Genomic DNA, 20,469 nt, shown 5'->3' with positions numbered 1-20,469 from the left:
TTTTTTTTATAATACCATGATACTTTTGTAACAAGGACATTAACAAAGTGAGAGGAGGAGGGAGGGCTTCAACTGCTTGAGCCAAACATCCTTACCCATGGGTATGCACTTGTATACATAGTATATGTACTACTCAAACCGTTTTATGCCAGTGCAATCTAAATCTAAAAAAAAACTTGTATTTTATGCCCTAAAAAGGATTGCTTAATTTTCAAACTTTGAACCATTTGCTTAAACATCCCCCCTCCCCACCCTCGCAGTTTTTTTGGCTTCATGGGGTCTTTTAAGTAATAAAGTTGAAAAAAAAACAATCAGACAATTTTTAGATGTTTTATGCTTGTTTTTTTTCTTTAAGTTGAGTAGCAGAATATAGTTGTCTTGAATCTAAAGACTTTTAGAAATAAAATTTCAAGCTTGATAGCTGTTATGGAAATGAATATGTACATGCATTTAAGTTGTTATAATTGCATATGGTACCTTGGAGTAGCCGTAATAGCGATAGGAAAGCATATTTATTATGCTGAAAGCCTTTATGGACAATGGTCAATACATAAAATAAATTACCAAAAAAAATTATCCCTATGTGCCATACCTGACCTACCAAGGTTTCCAAATATCTTAATTGCCATAAAAATTATATCATTTAATGTAAAATTCACCTATTCCTCCCTTATATATCACCCCGAAATAATTTCCTCCCTTAGTCCATTTAATTCCTTACAAAACCCAAAAATGAGACAAATCGTCATCTCAATCTTCACACATTGGGAAAGAATAAGAGCCTAGCTACGACTTCGCCTTTCCCGAATATTTTCTCTTATCACGAATTGCAAAAAAAAAATTCCCCTTATTGCCTCATAATGTTTTCAGCTATTTCACTTTTTTTTTCTTGTGCAGCTCAATTGTGCATATTTTTTTTTCAGTACCTGTATGACTTGTTCATGAACATGCTGGAAGAGCGAGGCATTTCAAACGAATTTGTGGATAAGCTTTCAGACTGCTCTACTGGTTTTGAACACAAGATGTACATTAGCCTCTTGGAAAATATCCAAAAATTTATATCCAGCTAAATAGTAGATAATCGTGCATTTTGGTTATATTTCTACTATTGTAGACCATTTTGAAGTTTCTTTATTAAAACAAATTTGAAACAAAATGTCACGTTGAATTGTTTTTATTCTTGGCTAGCTCTGATTCTTCTAGTAGTTTTCCAAGGTTCAGATTGTGGGTTACCAATGCATCCTGAAAAACGAAAAACAATTTCAGAAAAAAATTGCGGCCTATCCAAGGCAAGAATTCCTTTTGAGCAAGGAGTGTGCAATCCATAGAATGACAATAAACACAAATAATAATAATAAGGGAGATTCCTAATATCAGGTCACATATTTACATAAGTGACATTTCACATATGTACAGGTATGCTGAGAAATTAAGGGAAACAGGGATGGGTAGAATATTTCAAACCATGATAAATTTGCAGGAAATGATGGAAAACAATGAAAAAACTCGACAATTTGGTAGTGAAGGAACATTTATTTTATAAGAGGTAATTAAAGACAGTAAGCTACTAACAAGAAAGTTGATAAGAGTGAGTCCGGTAAGTGCACAGGCATTAGCTTAGTTTCTCTAGGAATCAAATACAGAGTATGATGATACTTATTAAATTTAGAGACTAGTTTTAAGAGAAGAATAGGAGTAGTTTTAGGAAGGGGTAGTATACACCAACTAAATTTTTGTTCTTGAATTAAGAGTTGACAAGGCATCTCAATTATCATACCTCTCAAGTTGATAGATTATGAACAGGCATTTGGCTCAGATGATAGAAAACCCTTAATGAAGGTCCTGTCATTATATAGTATATCAGATAAGTACTTTAAAATGAATAATGATATGCATGAGAGTAATATTGCTGCGGTTAAGGTAAGAAGTTAAATCAGTAGTTTGTTTAATGTAGAAGCAGAGTTGTGCCCTATCACCTGTTTATATGGATTATGTTGATGGACTCTAATAAGGAACACAACAAAGACCATGGGAGGACACAGAACTGAATGGGAAGGTTAAAATTTCCTATACTTAAATTATGCTGGTGATTGTCCTAGATAAAAATGTTAGTAAAATGAATTAAATTTTGGACATTGTGAGAAATTTCGTGTCCAACAATTGGTTTGAAAATTGATGCTGAGAAGACTAAGTTGTGTAGACAATGAATAAGAGGAGATGTAAGGGTAATGTTAGATAACAAGAAAATTGGCCAAGGGGATACTTTCAATTATCAAATAAAAAAAAACTAATTTTTTTAGCTGAAAGTAAGGAGCGACATTAAAACTTAAAACGAACAGAAATTACTCCGTATATGAAATGGGTTGCCCCCTCCTCAACGCCTCGCTCTTTGCGCTAAAGTTTTTAATTGTTTTAAAAAGTAGAATTGTGGCAAAGAGTCAAACTTTTGCGTAAAGAGCGAGGGATTGCGGAGGGGACAACCCATTTCATATACGGAGTAATTTCTGTTCGTTTTAAGTTTTAGTGTCGCTCCTTACTTTCAGCTAAAAAAATTAGTTTTTTTTATTTAATTTCTGAAAGTTTTTGAATTAATGCGTGTTTGGTTTTGGGTCTCTGCACATAAATTATTAAAATGCAATTTGTATATTAATTCTTTTTTTGGCTAAATGGCTTTCTCTTAGTTTTTATCAGACGATTTTGAGAAATAAGGGGTGGAGAAGGAGGTCTAGTTGCCCTCAAATTTTTCGGTTACTTAAAAAGGCAACTAGAACTTTTAATTTTTAACGATTTATTAGTAAAAAATATACGTAACTTAAGAATTAACTTACATAACAAACTTTCATAATCTTATATTTTTATTATGTATACGAGGGGGTTTGTACCCTCGTTAATACCTCGCTCTTTACACTAAATCTTAAGTTTTGTCCCAATTCTTTAAGAATGACCCCTGAGTCAAAAAGGCCATAGAATAAATAGTTGAAATCACTAAAAATATTTTAGCATATAGAGCGAGGTATTTATCTCCTCCTAAATTCCGCTCTTTATGCTAAAGTATTTTTAGAACCCCTCATATGCGTAATAATTTCTGTTCGTTTTAAGTTTCAATGCTACTCTTTCCTTTCATTTGAAATAAACGTTTTCATGTTTATTTTTCATTGTTTTCTTATAGTAATGCTAGAAAATCCTGCGCCCTTTTCATTGAATTTTTCTTCCCCATGACAGATTCCTCCAAGGAGAGATCCTCCAACATAGCCCCCTCCCCTCAGCCCCACCCCCAAACAAAATAAAATCCCCCTGAAAACGTCTGTACACTTCCCAATAACCATTACTATATGTAAACACTGGTCAAAGTTTGTAACTTGCAGCCCCTCTCCCAGGGATTGTGGGGGAGTAAGTCATCCCCAAAGACATAGTTATTATGGTTTTCGACTATGCTGAACAAAATGGCTATTTCAAAATTTTGATCCGTTGACTTTGGGAAAAAATGAGCGTGGGAGGGGGCCTAGATGCCCTCCAATTTTTTTGGTCACTTAAAAAGGGCACTAGAACTTTTTTCCGTTAGAATGAGCCCTCTTGTGACATTCTAGGACCACTTGGTCGATACGATGACCCCTGGAAAAAAAAAAAAAATAAACACACACCCATGATTTGTCTTCTGGCAAAAAATACAAAATTCCACATTTTTGTAGATAGGAGCTTGAAACTTCTACAGTAGGGTTCTCTGATACGTTGAATCTGATGGTGTCATTTTCGTTAAGATTCTACGACTTTAGGGGGTGTTTCCCCCTATTTTCTTAAATAATGCAAATTTTCTCAGGCTCGTAACTTTTGATGGGTAAGACTAAACTTGATGAAACTTATATATTTAAAATCAGCATTAAAATGCGATTCTTTTGGTGTAGCTATTGATATCAAAATTCCATTTTTTTTAGAGTTTTGGTTACTATTGAGCCAGGTCACTCCTTACTACAGTTTGTTACCACAAACTGTTTGACAAGGGTAGTATTGTTATTAAAAATAGTGGATGCAGTGAAGAGGTAATATGATGTAAGAAGAAAACTAGCCAAGGATGGTTGTGTAGCTTATGACATCTATGACACACACACAATTACACTAGATGATAAATGACTTCAAGCAGCTAAAGCAAAAGGTATGGAACAAAGAAAACCAGGAATCCCATTGATTTGAAAATGAAAATGTTGTACAATAAAATGTGTAGTTAGAAGACAAATCAAAATTGCAATGGAGTGAAGGAATATGTTAGTTTAGTGTCTGTGAAGGATAAGCAGGAAGGAGGAATTGAATTCACACCAGAATTTCTTAATTGAACTGAAATTGCTGATTTGCCACACAGAAATGAAGGAATGTATTCTTTTAGCATATGCAAATATACACAGGAAGGAGGAAATGAAATCATGACAGAATTGCTTAATATAATTTAAGTTGCAGAATTGCTATCCAATGACTTGAAACTAAAGAACAACATAGTCATTATGCTAACGCATAAAGAGCAAATTACATTAATGTTTCCCAGGGTTGTTGCATTGTTTTGGTATCTATGATGCATGTGAAATTATACATGAAGACAAATGACTCCAAATAGCTAAAGAAAACGGCATGGAACAAGCAACAGCAAGAATCACATTGAACTATAAATGAATCAGAGATTACAATGGAATGAAGGAATATGTTATTTTAGCATATGCAATGGCGTCTTTGTGAAAAAAAAATTATCTCCAATAATTTGGACAAAAAATTATTAAGTAACTCTAAAACTGTTGTTTGTTCTAAGTTTCAGCTTTGGAGGGTATATATTCCATTGAAGTATGAATTTATAAATGGGGGATCACTGGGCGGAACTAGAGACACACTTAGGGACAATGAAGGAACAGTTGGATGAACAGAGACAGAGGCCTTCAGAATTATTAATATTGAAATAAGATAATAATTGAGGAGGAAAATTTTTATGGTAAGCGGAGTATGCAAGGTATAGATTTAATTTTTTGATGATTTGTTCAAAAGGGATAATATCAAAGTCGGAGTACAAGTCCTGGGTGGGATATAGTCAGGGCAGCCGAAAAACTGCTTTGATGGCATAATTTTTGGCAGATTTTAATTTATTGGTAACTGAAAATGCTTGATTGGTAACTGAAAATGCAAATTTTGTTTTAATTATTCATGTACTGTGAGCCAAAATTAAAACCTGCATTAATTCAAAAACGTCCAGAAATTAAATATAAAAACAAGTTTTTTAACTGAAAGTAAGGAATAACATTAAAACACAAAACAAACAGAAATTACTCTGTATATGAAAGTGGCTGTCCCCTCCTCAATGACCTGCTCATTATGCTAAAGTTTGACTCTTTCTCACAACTCTACTTTTTAAAACAATAAAAAGCTATAGCATAAAGAGCGGGGCGTCAAGGACGGGACAGCCCCTTTCATATATGGTTTCTTTTTTCAAAAGTAGAAAATTCCTTTTTCTGTAATCTCTTGGAATTTGATATTCAACAATAATTTTCAAATTAAAAAAAAAACTGCAATGAGATAGGCAATGATGCCATAGCATTAAATAAATTCCAAAAGAAAAAGGAGAAACCCATTACAAAAATAAGTTAGAAGTTATGCTCAAAATTTGATGCAAGAATCATGGAAGTTTCAAGAGAAAACAAAGCATTTCCTTAAGAAAATCTATAGCCATCTTCCTGTAAAAATCAGAAAACCCTCCTGTCACAAAGAAATGAACAGAATTTAGAGCTCACTCAGGATTGTACAGAATTAAGGGCTCTTTCAGGATTATATCATTCTTGGATTAGTTCATTCATTCATAGGTATTCATAGAATATTGTATTAATTGTCAATTGGAACCTTTGTAACATGTAAGTAAACATAATAAACTTGTCTTTTTATAGTCTCATATCTTGCTTGTTTATGTTGATGGTCTATATAGGTATATTGGCCCCAACCTTTATTTTTACTTCAAGTCTGCTTCCACAGAGAATCAGTCCACGATCCACAACTAATGTAAACAGCCTACACTTTTAGGGTAACTGTTGATACACATTGAATGCATGATGAGACTAGGCCAAATGTAAAATGTGGCAAAGCCTTGATGTAACAATACCATTGCGAGTTCACATGTGTAAAAAACTTTCCATGGTGGAGGGGGGGAATTCTCCATATTAAAATGAATTTGATTTGCATATCTTTTATTGTCTCTTTACATATGTAATCAAAATAAATTATTTTATATAAGTAATTTATATAAATATAGGGCAAAGGACAGCTTTATTCAGTCAGGGATTAACTCTATTGTAGAAAGTATGACATTAAAAAAAAAATTATGATATTTATTCAGTGAATTGACGTTTTTTTATCTATGGACTTAATTCTTCAATAAAGGGGAATAATTTTCAGAGGAATTTTTTCTTCAATATGGATGGAGAGAATTTTCCAGAAAGGGAATGGTTGACAGAGCAAATTTCCTACAGAAAATGATTCTATTACTTTTAAATATACAAATACAATACATTTTCCAAGAGAAGAATAGTCCATGGGAAAATTTTTTGAGCAAGTTAAATTTTAGAATGCAATCATTGTTAGTACATAGTGAATCTTCTGTTAAGAAGAGGGAAATTATCTTTGGAGACAAATTTTCCCAGGAGGGAGAGTTTTCTTCAAGAGAAAAATTGTCCTTGAATTTGCTTTCTTTTAAGATTGCAGCAATGCATGACAGGAGGCTAGTACAATATAACATAATAAATAAAATAGAAAGTAGGGCCTACAAGATAAAACAATTGACAAAATATCAATGGACATAAACATCAAACAATTTAAATAACATAATTTAATAATGAAAAAATAGTAAGAATTAAAATTATTAACAAATTAATAAAAAATGCCACTGCTTTTGTTTGCCCTAAGCTATACAAAATAATGTTATACATAACATTTTTCGAATCCAAAGGCACACAATATTAAGAAAAAAGAAAATTAATATATTTAAAAAGTGAATAAACAATGAATTAAAGTGGATGTGCCTGGAATGAGTGCTAAATTCAATTTTTCTAATAAAGGCTTAGATTAAGGGCTATTAAGAAAAAAAAGTTCAGAAAACAATTTTTACTACATAATATACATAGTAATTATAGCTAACACATTTTATGTGCAACCCTAATATAATTTACCCTATACTCCCTTAATGTCCAAATATTTAGTCCAAATTAGATATTCCTAATGTGATCTCAGCAGTAGCTCTTGTTTTCTAGTTCTTGTTCTGTCACAGTTGATTGAGTTTATGGGTGAAACAAGTGAGACACACTGGGAAAATACCTGAGAAATATCTAATTTTGGCTATATGGTTTCACATTAGGGTGGGGAGAGGGATAAAGAGCAGCAGAGCTGCATGAAAAATAATTTAGCTGTAATTACTACCCTAAATTATACCTGCTTGGGAGAGAAAAAGATTTATTCATTAAACAGATAATAAACAAAAACTGGTTACTACCTGAACCACATCTTCACCCCCTCCCTGACTAACAATTCAAGAGGTCACAGTCTTAAGCTTCACCTGCCTGGATGTTGGAGAAGGGAACGACATGGTTTCTTTTCCATTCGGGTGGTCCCCCTCTGGAATAGCCTATCCAAGTCTACCATCCAAGCTGAGACTCCCCACTCCTTCAAGGCTGGAGTCAACAGGGACTGGGAGAGGGTTGAGTGGAGGCTGGACTGGGAAGCTAAGCCAACATAATTACATCACTCACCACCAGCAAGAACTACAGGAGGATCTACCACCTTATCTCGCTGGCAAATGCAATTAAAGGTAATTACTTTAATTTTCTCAGGGAACTATATATCATCATACCCCCCCCCCTAATAATTAGACTAAATTAATGAATCAAAACTTGTGATCTACAAAAAGCAGTTACTTAATGGTTTTTCAAAATATAATGGGATATCTAATTTCCTTATATTACTTGTCAAACAATTGCATTTCCTTTTACCTCTATATTAAACAGAAAAACATGAATGGGAAACAATAAAGTATATATGGGTGCATACAACAAAAATAAAGATGGCAGAGAATAGATTTAGGAAAAAAAAATGTTTTAGTTTCTTTGTTATACATAGATTTCTTACCAGAATTTTACTAGTTAGTTACATGCTGCTTAAAATAAAGTTTCATCAATAATAATCCCAATGTATTTAAGAGAATCAGTCCATTTTATAACTCTATTAGATGTATTTAATTTCTTCATCCATGGGTAAAAATCTGGTGATGGTGAGAAAATGACAAAAGACTTGCTTATATTTTTCTTTAGTTTATTTACCCTCAGCCAGGTTACAATTTTATCAACTGATTCCTTTATTGACTTCCATCTCATTGCTAGCAATAGGATAAATCTTGTGTTTTTATTTGGCATATTATGAAGTAACCTATGGATTGATTTTTTTTTTAAACATGTTTCCTTCTCAATAGCCCCTAATCTAGACTTTTACCTTTTCTACATACCATGACATAAGAATTTTTTTTTGTTTTTGTAGCATATTTCCTTCTGAGGTGAGCAATCTGCAATTGAACCAGGGATCATTTTTGGTAAAATTCTAGTTAATTGACTTCTTGCTATGTTGGAAAGTGTTTAGGTTAGGAAAATGAAACTTTCAGGGATGAGTCTACAGACCCTGGGAACCTATTGAAATTTTGACAAAACAACATTTTACCTTAATTTTCAGTTACTAGTTGCTTTTTCTCTGCCTTTAGTTCTGAAAATGCAATTCCTGTTATTTGAGTAGAATTTTGAGCTATGTCAATGTTTTTTTTTTTCAAAATTTAGGAAATATATTTGCATATCTTTAAAACCTTGTAAAATGGAATGGAGCAAAGTTATGAAGCTGGAAACAATTTTACTGTGCTTCATTCAAGCAGAAGATCTATTTTAGAAGGTCAAGGCCCTCTAGAAGGAGGAGTGGAGGTGAGTACTTTAAAATACCTTCCTGGGACATACTTTAGCCTTTAGACTCATCCCTGAAAGTTTCATTTTCCCAACCTAAGCCCTCTCTGAGATAGCCAAAAGTCAATCAACTAGAGCTTTACCCTTTATTCACCTAATTTAGCTTAGGCCTATTTATAAGATAGCAAGGATTCCCTAAACCAAAAATTTACCATAAACAAGCCTTTATCAAAATATTTTCATATGACTATGCATTGTTTGAATACTATAACAGAAGGATTTAGGCTAATCCTAGGCCTAAAATTGAGTTCTAAGCAGTTAAGAAAAAAAATTAGTTTAAGTAGTTTCCAAAAAAAACTTCAAAGCCTTATGGAAAACAAAGATGCTGATGCAAGGTCAAAAGAGAAACAGGCAAATGCAAGGGCACAAGATATTCTTCCCAGATTCTAATTCAACCTTTTGGACAGAAAAATATTAGACAAGAACATTTTACAGCCTATTCCATACTGTACCTTCACATTTTCACATTTTACAAGGTTTCACTTTTATAACACACATATTTTTAAAGGTCAGGGCCCTCTAGAGGAAGAAGGAGTGGAGGTAGTTGCTTCAAAATACCTTCCTGGGACATTCTTTAGTATGTAGATTCATCCCTGAAAGCTGGATTTTCCTAACCTAAACCCTTTCTGAGATACCAAGAAGTCAAAACTAGAATTTTACCATCATTTCCTTTAATGAATATTGTGCAACAATGAACAAGTATTATTACTTACAGTCTAGGAAGTAACTGAGCCTGTCTAAAATTAGCCACCATATTCTGAAATCCTTATAGGAGTTACAAGCTAACCTGACATAGGCAAAATCCTAGAACTGAAAAGTCTGTGGAGTCAATTTCAGGGTCATTCTTATATCATACTGATTTTTTCATTGGTCAGGCCATATCTAGATGACTTTGACTTTAAATACTGACAATGAAGAATTTTAAGCTTTCTGTTTACCTTTAAGCATTCCTGATAGGTTTTGAAAGAAGGTTCACAAACTTTATCTGTTACCTGTGAACCTTTAAGAAAGTGATCGCTGAACCAAGTGTTAAAACATCGATCATAATCTTTCTTTAGGGCATTGCACTTTTCCAGCATGCTATCCATTTTGAATATTAAGCCAAGTTTTACGGTAATATTTTCTGTTTTTCCGCTCTTAATTCCCAGCTGCAACTATTTAGAGGAGCTTTACGACACTTTTCACGATATTGTTTGAGATAATTGTTTCGGGTCGCAATATATATTTGGCACTGTCGTAGTAGATAACCTTTTATTTGAATTGACAACAGGTGGTTGCTACTCTGAAAAGATTTATTGAAACTTATTCATGTCAAATGAAGAAAGGAGTCCATTAAGACAAAGAAGACGAGTGGATACTGATGCTACGTCTGACATTGAGGTTAACTAGTTTCAATAGCCTAGGCCCGCGCCTACATAATTAATAAAAATTTAATGAAATAGGCTACTAAAATGAATCAACACAGCCTTAGCAATCCCTGGGAAATAATTTTGTAGTAACTTCGTTAAAATTCTAGTTAATTGACTTCTTACTATCTCAGAAAGGGTTAAGGTTAGGAAAAGGAAACTTTCAGGAATGGGTCTACAGGCTAAAGTATGTCATGAAATGTTATTTTAAAGTACCCACCTCCATTCCTTCTCCCTCTAGAGGGCCCTGAAGTTTGCCTGCATGACAGGGGTATACCTATTGAAATTTTGACAAAACAACATTTTACCTTATTTTTCAGTTAGGCCTACTTGTTGCTTTTTCTCTGCCTTTAGTTCTGAAAATGCAATTCCTGTTATTTGAGTATAATTTTGAGCCATATCAATGTTTTTTTCAAAATTTTGGAAATGCATTTGTATATCTTTAAAACCTTATAGGCTAAAAGGAAATTGAGCAAAGTTATGAAGCTGAAAACAATTTTGTTCTACCTCATTCAAGCTGAAGATCTATTTTGCAAGGTTTCACTTTTATAAAACTCATATTCTTAAAGGTCAGGGCCCTCTAGAGGGAGAAGGAGTAGAGGTAGTTGCTTCAAATAGGCCTACCTTCCAGGATGAAAGTAAAACAGTTCAAAATAGGGATGATACATTTTATTGACAGTGAATAGATATAAAATTATTTAACTAGATATTTCAAACACATATACAGTGTTCATCATCAGCAGTAAAACATGTGTTTGAAATATCCAGTTAAATAATTTTATATCTATTCACTGTCAATAAAAAGGTATCATCCCTATTTTGAATTGTTTTACTTTCGTCATGGAAAGGCGGTGTGGTCCTTGAAGTTATCTACCTTCCAGGGACATACTTTAGCCTGTAGATTTATCCCTGAAAGTTTCATTTTCCTAACCTAAACCCTTTCTGATAGAGCAAGAAGTCAATTAACTAGAATTTTACCATAACTTCCTCTCTCCCCCCTAAATGGAAATGATCTTTGATAACCCTTTACAGTCTTAATTTTATTAAAATGCTCCAGTGAGCAATAGCCTATGCATAGCCTACTGCTCAAATGATACATAAGAAAAGTGTTTTAGCCTCATATCTGTGTTCAGTCCTGATTTATAAGCCTTTTAAGATTTGAAAATATCTTACGGATTTAGATTTTGCAGATTTAGAAGAAAGCTTTATATGGCATAACTCCTCCTGAAATGGCCCAATAGGAATTACATTTTCAAAAAACTAGGCTAGAGCCAGTAAATAAAAAAGGAAACTGAAAACCTGTTAGTAAGGTAAAATATGTATTGTTGAAAGTTAGATAGGTACATACCTGCAATCTTTACAATATTGAAACTAGGCCTACTACAACTGCTGCTAACAACTCATCACATCACCAAGCTGCCTGAGGTCTCATCCATCCCAATCTATTAAAAGCCTCCCTCTTTAGACCTCACCAGGAAGCTCCCATTTCCTTTAAATCTTTTATTTTGACATCCTCCCACCCTAGACAAGCATGACATGCTTTCCATTTAGCCCTAGACAGTTGGCCAAAAAGGATAAATTGGCAATCTATCATCATTCATTGATAGAACCTGCCTGTGGCATCTCAACTTATCTTTCATTAGGCTATAGCCCTAGAAAGTGGGATTGAACCACATTTTTTATACACCCTACTGTCTGAGATATGGTCAGTCAGTTGGGTACCCAGAAATTGTCATATGCATTTTAGAGGGCTCATGCTTCAGAGCCATATTTTACCACCACAACCACTGTACCTTCCAATATTCTAGTCTTTGTTAAAGCAAGTTGTGTGCATAGAAGGTTGTCTCAGCAATACCAAAGAAAAAGTTCTTAGCAGAGTACCCCAGGGGTCAATTCTCGGCCCCCTTCTGTTTAATCTCTACATCAACGACCTAGTTGAGGGCATCAAATCTGACATCATTCTCTATGTGGACGACACAAAGCTCTATCGCGTCATCTTGTCATGTGAAGACATTCACCACCTGCAGGCAGATCTCCAACAAATCGATGACTGGATGAAGAAGTGGATCATGGAAATCAATACCCAGAAAAGTCATATCCTCACTCTGGGTCCACAAAACTTTTCATCCTCATCATTTCTTGGTTCTGCTGCACTCACTCTTAGTAGAGAAGAAAGAGACCTAGGCATCTTAGTGGATTCTGAACTGAACTTCAGTAGCCACTATGAAGCTGTCATCAAGAAGGCTTCCAGAGTTGCTGGTATGATCAGAAGAAACTTCTTGTGCGAGGACAACAAAATGCTTGCTATGCTCTATAAGTCCCTTGTCTGCCCGATCATTGAGTATGGACATTGTTCTACAAGACCATACTACAACAAGGACATAGATGCTCTCGAAAATGTTCAGAGGAGGATAACTAAATTCTCTCCCAGGTTACGCTTCCTTCCCTATGAAGAACAGCTTAGAAAGCTTGAAATCCCAACCCTCGCCTATAGATTTCATCGTGGTGATCTTATTGAAATGTACAAGCTCTGCAATGGAGCCTATGATAACGTGCCAGCCCAGAGAATCATGCAGTTCAATAAAAATCATCTTCAAGGACATCAGTACAAAGTGAGTACGGAACGTTTTTACAAGGACATGGGCCAATGGACTTTCGGCAACCGAGTTGTTCAGCATTGGAACAACTTACCAGAAAGAGTAATCTGCTCCACAAACCTATGGACATTCAAGAAGAAAGTTGATGAATATTATTCAAGTGACATTTTCTCCTTATGCAAATTTAGAAGAAATGCAAATTAAGATTTTTGTTTTGTAGAGGCTTAACGGCCTGCCATCAAATTTGCAAATATATTTATTTATTAATTTTAAACCTATTCTAGCATCCTTAACTGGCAAAGCCTCTAAAAGTTCATTCATTTTACCTTAAAATTACCTTAAATTGCATTATCCAGTGAAATAAGGATTAAATCCTGTAGTTTTGCTGGTTAGTGATGACAATGGTTGGACATCTCAACAGCATCCCACTCAGTTTGCCACAGCTTTGATGACCATTCTCCATCAACGGCTCTTTTAAAGGCAGCAGTGCTGGGGGTAGTGGCTGCTTTTTTGGTGAGAGAATTCCACAAACTCACTATTCTATAAGTGAAGAAGTTATTGTGTAGTCTAGTGGCAGCTCTCTTCTGAGACAGTTTCCGACTATGCCCCCTAGTTCTGGCAGACTGGTCAAGTTGAAATAGCTTATTTAATGGAGAGTTGTAATTCAGGAGCTTATGCGTCATGATAATATCACCCCTTTTATGTCTGTAGACAAGAGTGGGGAGTTTCAGCCTCTTCAGACAGGATGAGTAGTTTAAATATTTGCATCCCTCAATTGCTTTTGTAGCCCGTCTCTGAACTGTTTCTAACTTCTGCTGGTCACCTTTGTTGAGGGGGCTAGCAACATACATGCCAAACTCCAAATTAGGCCTGACCAATGCCTCATATAATTTAGTCATCACCATAGGTGACCTGCTAGTGATTGTTCTTTTTATAATGCCTAGGGCATGGAGTGCTTTGGCTACAGCTGTCTGTGTGTGTATAGTGAATTTTAATTCTTTATCAACTATGACACCCAAGTCTCTCTCCACTTCAGATGACATAATAGTCTGTCTTGATCCATCCATCCCTAACATATGATAAGGGCATTTCTCATTTTTCTTTCCAAAGTGGATTGTTTGACATTTGTTTACATTGAATTCAAGCCTCCACAAAGTTTCCCAATGGAAAAGTGCCCACAGGTCATTCTGCATAGAGGCTCTCTTTTCGGGTGTATTGACAGTTCCAATGAGTTTGGAGTCATCAGCATAAAGACTTATTTTATTTTTGACTGTGGTTGGTGCATCATTAACATAAATGTTGAATAAAGTTTTCCGAAGATGGTTCCCTGTGGCACTCCACTTAATACTTCCACATCTTCTGAAAAGAATACCTGTCCATTTTTTCCAAATATTTCACCCTTTGCTTTCTCCCGGAAAGAAACTGGAACACCCACTCTACGATTTCATTATGTATTCCAATTGCAAAGAACTTGGTCCTTAGTCAATGGTGACATACTTTATCAAAGGCTTTCGCAAAATCCAATAGAACTAAGTCGACAGGGATTGCTTGATCTAGATGCTCAGTAACATAATCATACGCATCAATCAAATTAGTTTCAACCAAGCATCCATGTCTAAAGCCATGCTGACTATCATTGAGCAGCTCATTGGTGGTCAGGTGTTCAACAATGTGAGTATTCATGATTCCTTCTAAGATTTTACCAGCTACAGATGTAAGACTAATGGGTCGATAATTGGAAACGTTGTTGCGGCAACCTCCTTTGTGTACAGGTGTAATGTTTGCATCCTGCCAGTCTTGAGGAATCTGCTTAGTATCAAGAGACTTCTGAAGCATGCTCGTAAGGGGGAGGGCTATTTCCGCATGAGCTTCTTTCAATACTCTTGGGTGAACCTCATCAGGGCCAATTGATTTGTTAGGATTAAGCAGCTTCAGCCGCCTCTCCACATCAGAGGCAACCACAGTTATCTTTTGCATAGGTTCCCCAATAGAATATTCTGGTGCTTCTGGTAAGGGGGCATCATCAGGAGGCGTGAACACTGACTTAAATTGTCTACTCAATTCAGCTGCTATATTATTTGGTGTACTAACTATATTGCCATTCACAAGTAGTTCTGTAACTGAGTGTCTCCCCGGATTCCGAGCCGAAGCATACTTCCAAAATCTCTTAGGATTAGACTTTGAATCCAATGCCAATCCCTCTTCATATTCTGTCGTAAGCTTTCTTGTGAGATACCTAACTTTATTCCGGGTTTGTTTAAATTTCTCATAGTTTTCATGGGAGGGGCTACTTTTATATTTGCTCCAATACTTCTTCATTTTCCGTACAGCTTGCTTGACATCACGAGTGATAAATGGTAGGGTTTTGGGTCTTCTTTTCCAGGAAATTACTGTATGTTTTTCTGTTGCTTTAATTAAAACCCTTTTCATTTCAAGCCAAGCCTCCTCCATATTCTTATCATCAATGAATGACCAATCCTGGTTTGCTAGCTCATGTCTGACCTGGTTGTAATTTGTGTACATATGCTTAATCCAATTATACTTCTGTGGGTACAACCTAAGCATACAAATAATTGCAACATGGTCACTTGCTCCAAATGGTGGTTCCGAGTCGACACTAATGAGCATCTCATGGTCATTAATAAACAAAAGGTCTATTAGGGTTGGGTTCTGCCTGCTTCTATACCTGGTCGGAAAATCAATTGCTTGGTATAGCAAATGTTCATGAAGGTAGTCCAAAACTGGGCAATTTGAGTGTTCAACCCCTTCTGCAACAGCAAACCTCTCAATCCTGTGTAATTCTGATAAATTAAAATCTCCCACAATAAGAACATTCTTATAACAATGCTTCATAACATTATTAATAGAATATGCAATCGCTAGAAGGTAACTTGTCTGACAGGGGGAACTGCGACTTCTATAAAAACAGCCTATGACTACAGGGAGACTTCACTGCAGAATCGTTATCCATATTTGTTCAACCCAAGGTTCGTAATCTGAATTTACTGTAAGAGCCCTTACCTGGAGCAGAGATCTGACGTACACTGCTATCCCTCTACCATTTGGCTTTGACAGATTGGTGCATAGCTCAAATCCAGGCATTTGAATTTGTGTATCAGTAAGAGCAAATGCAGTACGTTTAGGTTTCACCTTAGTGAAGGCAAAAACACTTGCTTCATGCCTCGTTGACATCACCGACATAATTTCATTCATCTTTGTGGTAATACAGTCTACATTGCTATATAGTACCATTAGTCCTTCAATAACAGTATTGTCGTCATTAGCTTTGCTTGATCCAGAATCACATGATTTAAAAGAAATGGTATCCAATATGAGTTCATGGTTTCTAGTATCCGATCTAGCACTAACATACGATTCAGTTTCTGAATATTTGGGAGAGCCAACTTCACTAGTACTATCACAAATGGAAACACTACTTATGGAACTATTTACAAGTCTTAAAGGGGTACCAGATATATCGATAATTCCATGATATTCTCCTGCAATGGTGACTGACGCGTCGCAAGAGGCTGGCAGTTTTTTGACACAATCTTATTTCCTCTGATTACTATGTTCACTTCCCCATTCAATCTTCTCTTATGCAATTCCTCATGCAATCTTTGTCTTTTTTCGCAATCATAACCTAGCCTAACCTAACTACTTTGACTTCCTAAATACTTTTATCTAGGATGCCTAAATCATCAGTATAATCTAAGTCCAGTAGAGTTTTTCCTCCCCATTTGATTCTGTGGTCTCCCATTGTCTTTCCTGTGCTCCTTAAGACAGTCTATCAAAATTATCCATACAAAGAGGAATATAATTGCCCATACAAAGAAATATAGTATTTTTGATTTACATTGCTACTTCATCATGAATAGATTCTGACTCCAAAGGGGCTTAAAGTGCTCAACTCAAACTGGGGGTCCAAATAGATTATAAGTTACATAGGAGCTTGTAATACAAAAACATTTTGGTTGGACGAGAGAGAAAAATTTTCACCTCCACATAAAATTCGAAGTCCTCCTATTCCTTCTCCAACATGACATGAAAGTTTCAAATCCGTTCCCTGAGCTGTTACCAATCTATTACACATATGGTATTTTGATAACCTAGGTTCATGTAGTGTATTTTGATTTGGCTCTGCCCTCTTGCCTGGAGCCATAATTCCATTTCACTTGCCCCTGCCTCCTCAACACTCACATACCTTAAGATTTCCTGTGGTATTGCAGATGTGCTTTTTTGATAATTTGGCAACATATATTGTCTTTTGCACATATATTATAATTTATGTGGGAGCTTATAGTGTAAAACCTTTTGATGGATCAGAGAGGGTCTAAAATAGTTTTGAATATTACCCCTTCCCACAACACAAAAGCCCATTGCTCCACCCTCTCCTTTTCTTTCCCAAATAGTACCAGAAAGTTTTAACCCATCTCTAAGCTGTGACTGATCTATTGCTGGTAGGCTGTTTTGAAGACCTGGGTGTCTTTCAATTTACCTCCACCCCCTTCCAAGTCCAAATTTTTGTCCAGATTTCTAGTCCAAAGTCCAGATTTGAAAGTTTGAAATTGGCCCCACCCCTAAGCTGTTCCCAAGATACTACAGACAATTCAAAAACTTGGTTGCCATGCACACAGTGTCTTTGGATTTACTGAGGGGCACATCTTGTTTCCAGTACATTACCCTTGGCGAAGCTTAGGAATCTTGATCTAGCAAACAATCCCTGGGAGTTCTCAGCTGATTGGACTTCAAGGACCAAACAGGGCTGTCTTTTCTGCTAAAACCCATCTGTGCTAATGGTCAATTTACATGCTTCAGTGCCATTACTCTTGGGACTGTGGGGTTGATTTTGAACCTTGGCCCATACTTATTAGACCTTCAACATTTCTCAATGAAATGGTTATCACAATATTTTAATATGATGGGGGCTAGGGGGTTGGATGGTTAGTTTCTGCATTTGGATCTTCTTAGCAAAAGGGCTTAAGGATATAAGCTGTGAGCCCATTGGAACAGAAGGTTTTTGGCCCTAATTTTTGCAGAGGATTATGGCCTGAAACTTTTTTTTTTAGCACATAAGGTTCCTCTTGGCCAAAGACCAAGGATATATGGCTGTACCTTTTAAGCTGAACATGTGACAAAAAATTTGAGGCCCTTTCACAGCCTCCCTCCCCTCTCCCATTAGACATTATGTTGTTCTTTTGATCAGGATCTCAATGTCTAAAAGTTTCAAGCCACTCACTGACATGATATTTATAAGACCTATCTGTAAATAGTGGCAATTTGCATAATTTATGGCTCTTGCCCCAGGGGCCATGAGGATTATATTATTTCTGGAGGCCATGTACTGGACCTTCAACAAATACGAATGAAATGGCTATCTGAAAACACTAAACAGGTGTATTAAATGGTTATGGGGGTGTTTTAATAAAAAAAAGAGGACAGGAGGGGGGTTTGCCACCCTCCAGTCACTTTTGACTCTTATAAAGGGCCCTTAAACTTTCAATTTCCGCTTGAATGAACCACTTCCCAATTTTGTAAGGATACTCCTTCCATAAAAAGTGGTCGGCAGAATAATCAATAACCAGAAGACACATGTCTTGTATGATAGGCACCATTACAGCATTTATTACAGGCACATAGGCACCATTGAAGTGGATGTTTTACTTTGCCTTGAGTATGCTTATTGGTTGTAGCATGTGTTGTAAAAGCTTTAAAATATTCAAAAGAGAGCTTTCAAAGTTACCTTTCAGCCTAAAAATATATTTATGAGTGAAACACTCAATCAAATCTTAGCATTACAAATATTTCAATTATTAGCATTTTACACTGGAAAGCTCAATCAAATCTGACAACCTCATGGATGAAATATTATTCTTCATTTATCTACTATTCTTGGCTCATTCTCACACACCATAATGGCGTTGATTATATCCCTGTCCTTTGTGCACACCATGCATTACTACTACTGATGAATGATTTAGTAAGAACCTCCAAAAACTTGCCAAGGAACCCTCGGGCTTCTGTTTTATTTTATTTTTTATGTACTTGTGCTAGCTATCCTATTCAGGAAAATTAATTTCTAATACCTTTCTATTGGATAAAAAAAAACAAAGCTTATCAGGATAAAAACAGGAGTGTATTATAGGAAGATATAGTTAAAAACACTAAAATATTACAAACACTAAACAAAAATACTGAATAGACAAAGTTACACTCAACCCACCTAAATCTGTTGTTCTGAGAGCTATAGAGCCTGTAACCTAGTTCATATTAAAAAGTGATTTAAGTGTTTTAGAGGTTTAAATGTCCAATATATTTGCCAAGGTCAAGAATAACTTTCCACCAACCACTTCTTTTTTAAGGTGGGGTGGGGGAAGTTGTCCATCATCAATGCCTAGACTAGGATTGAATATTCTTGATAAATCTTTTTGCAACTTCTTATAAAGTTGTTCACTTTGTTTGGTTCATTCCCACACATAAAAATGTAGATATAAACCCATAATTTGTTACCATAGGATCCTTTTCATTAACTAAAAGTACCATGTGACAATGACAGAAACATGGTGCATATCAATGTTGTTCTAAACATTGTTCATTTATTCTATCTATATTATTTTTGTTCTAGCAGGTTCAAGAGCCTGAGGTGTTCACAAGTATAATACCCTTTGTTGCGGATGAAGGAAAAGACACCATTGAACAGGGAAGTGAGCATGATGAACCAGATAGTGATGAAGAAACAGTTTGCTCAATATGTTTTGAACCCTGGACTACTGCAGGATCACATAGGGTGGCATGCTTAGCATGTGGACATCTTTATGGCAAGAAATGTATCGAGAAGTAAGTGTGCTTATATCAACTTAGGAACAAATTGCCTATTCTTATCCAGTTATGTCAAATTTAGCATAAACAATTGCCATCTGGAGTAATTTTTTTGATGTTTTAAAGAAAGCAGCAGAGCTAGGTGACCAATTTTCTTGTTTCTCATATCTTCCTATAGTTCTGTACAAAACAAGAGATGATAAGCAGGAAATTTGTGAGACAGTGAGTAACATCGTGAATACAGTCTCAGCAGATATTTTGGCAACACATGCTACAGCAGTGTCCGCAAAATATAATATCAAATAAATAAAAAGATAACAAACTTTTTGTTTTATATCTCAGGAAACCCTAAGGTTATTAGGTTGAAATCTCTAGAAAGTATTGAGGGAAATATTAAATTAAATCAAAGAACCCCTTGTGCATCCAGGCTATTGACATAGCTTATCTGCAATAACTCAGGTACGGCTAAGAATATTAAGTTGAAACTTTCAGATAATGTTTAGGGGTTAGTTGAACTGAATCAGAAGACGTGTGCAACCTGGTTGTCAAAATGATATATCTAAAATATCTTATTAACAGCCACAGGTATCAAGTTGAAATTTTCAGTGTATGTTAAAGGGGAGCTGGGGAAGTTGA

The 20,469-nt window shown here is 35.5% G+C and overlaps 2 protein-coding genes and 1 long non-coding RNA gene across 4 annotated transcripts in view; 2 read left to right on the top strand and 1 right to left on the bottom strand.

The window, feature by feature from the left end:
* Positions 1-1,156, top strand: part of LOC136028243 (complement component 1 Q subcomponent-binding protein, mitochondrial-like) — a 31,134-nt gene extending 29,978 nt beyond the window's left edge. The window contains exon 5 of the mRNA XM_065705972.1: positions 924-1,156. Coding sequence (XP_065562044.1) covers positions 924-1,070 — 147 coding nt within the window. The 3' untranslated portion in view covers positions 1,071-1,156. The remainder of the gene's footprint in view (positions 1-923) is intronic.
* On the bottom strand, positions 1,115-9,936 carry LOC136028244 (uncharacterized). The gene is made up of 2 exons (XR_010617776.1): positions 9,799-9,936; positions 1,115-1,242 (listed from the first exon to the last, which is right to left on the bottom strand). It is a non-coding gene; the product is annotated as an uncharacterized LOC136028244 (long non-coding RNA).
* Positions 9,937-10,249: 313 nt separating this feature from the next.
* LOC136028241 (E3 ubiquitin-protein ligase RFWD3-like) overlaps positions 10,250-20,469 on the top strand; it is a 29,761-nt gene continuing 19,541 nt past the window's right edge. The window contains exons 1-2 of one of the 2 annotated variants that reach the window (XM_065705971.1): positions 10,250-10,391; positions 19,643-19,851. In XM_065705971.1, the coding sequence (XP_065562043.1) occupies positions 10,320-10,391; positions 19,643-19,851 (281 nt within the window). In that variant the 5' untranslated portion in view covers positions 10,250-10,319. Of the gene's footprint in view, positions 10,392-19,639; positions 19,852-20,469 lie in introns of both variants that reach the window. The other variant, XM_065705970.1, reaches the window with a different exon arrangement.

The sequence above is a fragment of the Artemia franciscana genome, chromosome 6 (genome assembly GCF_032884065.1).
Source record: "Artemia franciscana chromosome 6, ASM3288406v1, whole genome shotgun sequence".
Classification (NCBI taxonomy): Eukaryota; Metazoa; Arthropoda; class Branchiopoda; order Anostraca; family Artemiidae; genus Artemia; species Artemia franciscana.
Note: the sequence above shows the minus strand (reverse complement) of the source record. Positions and strands in the feature narration are given on the sequence as shown.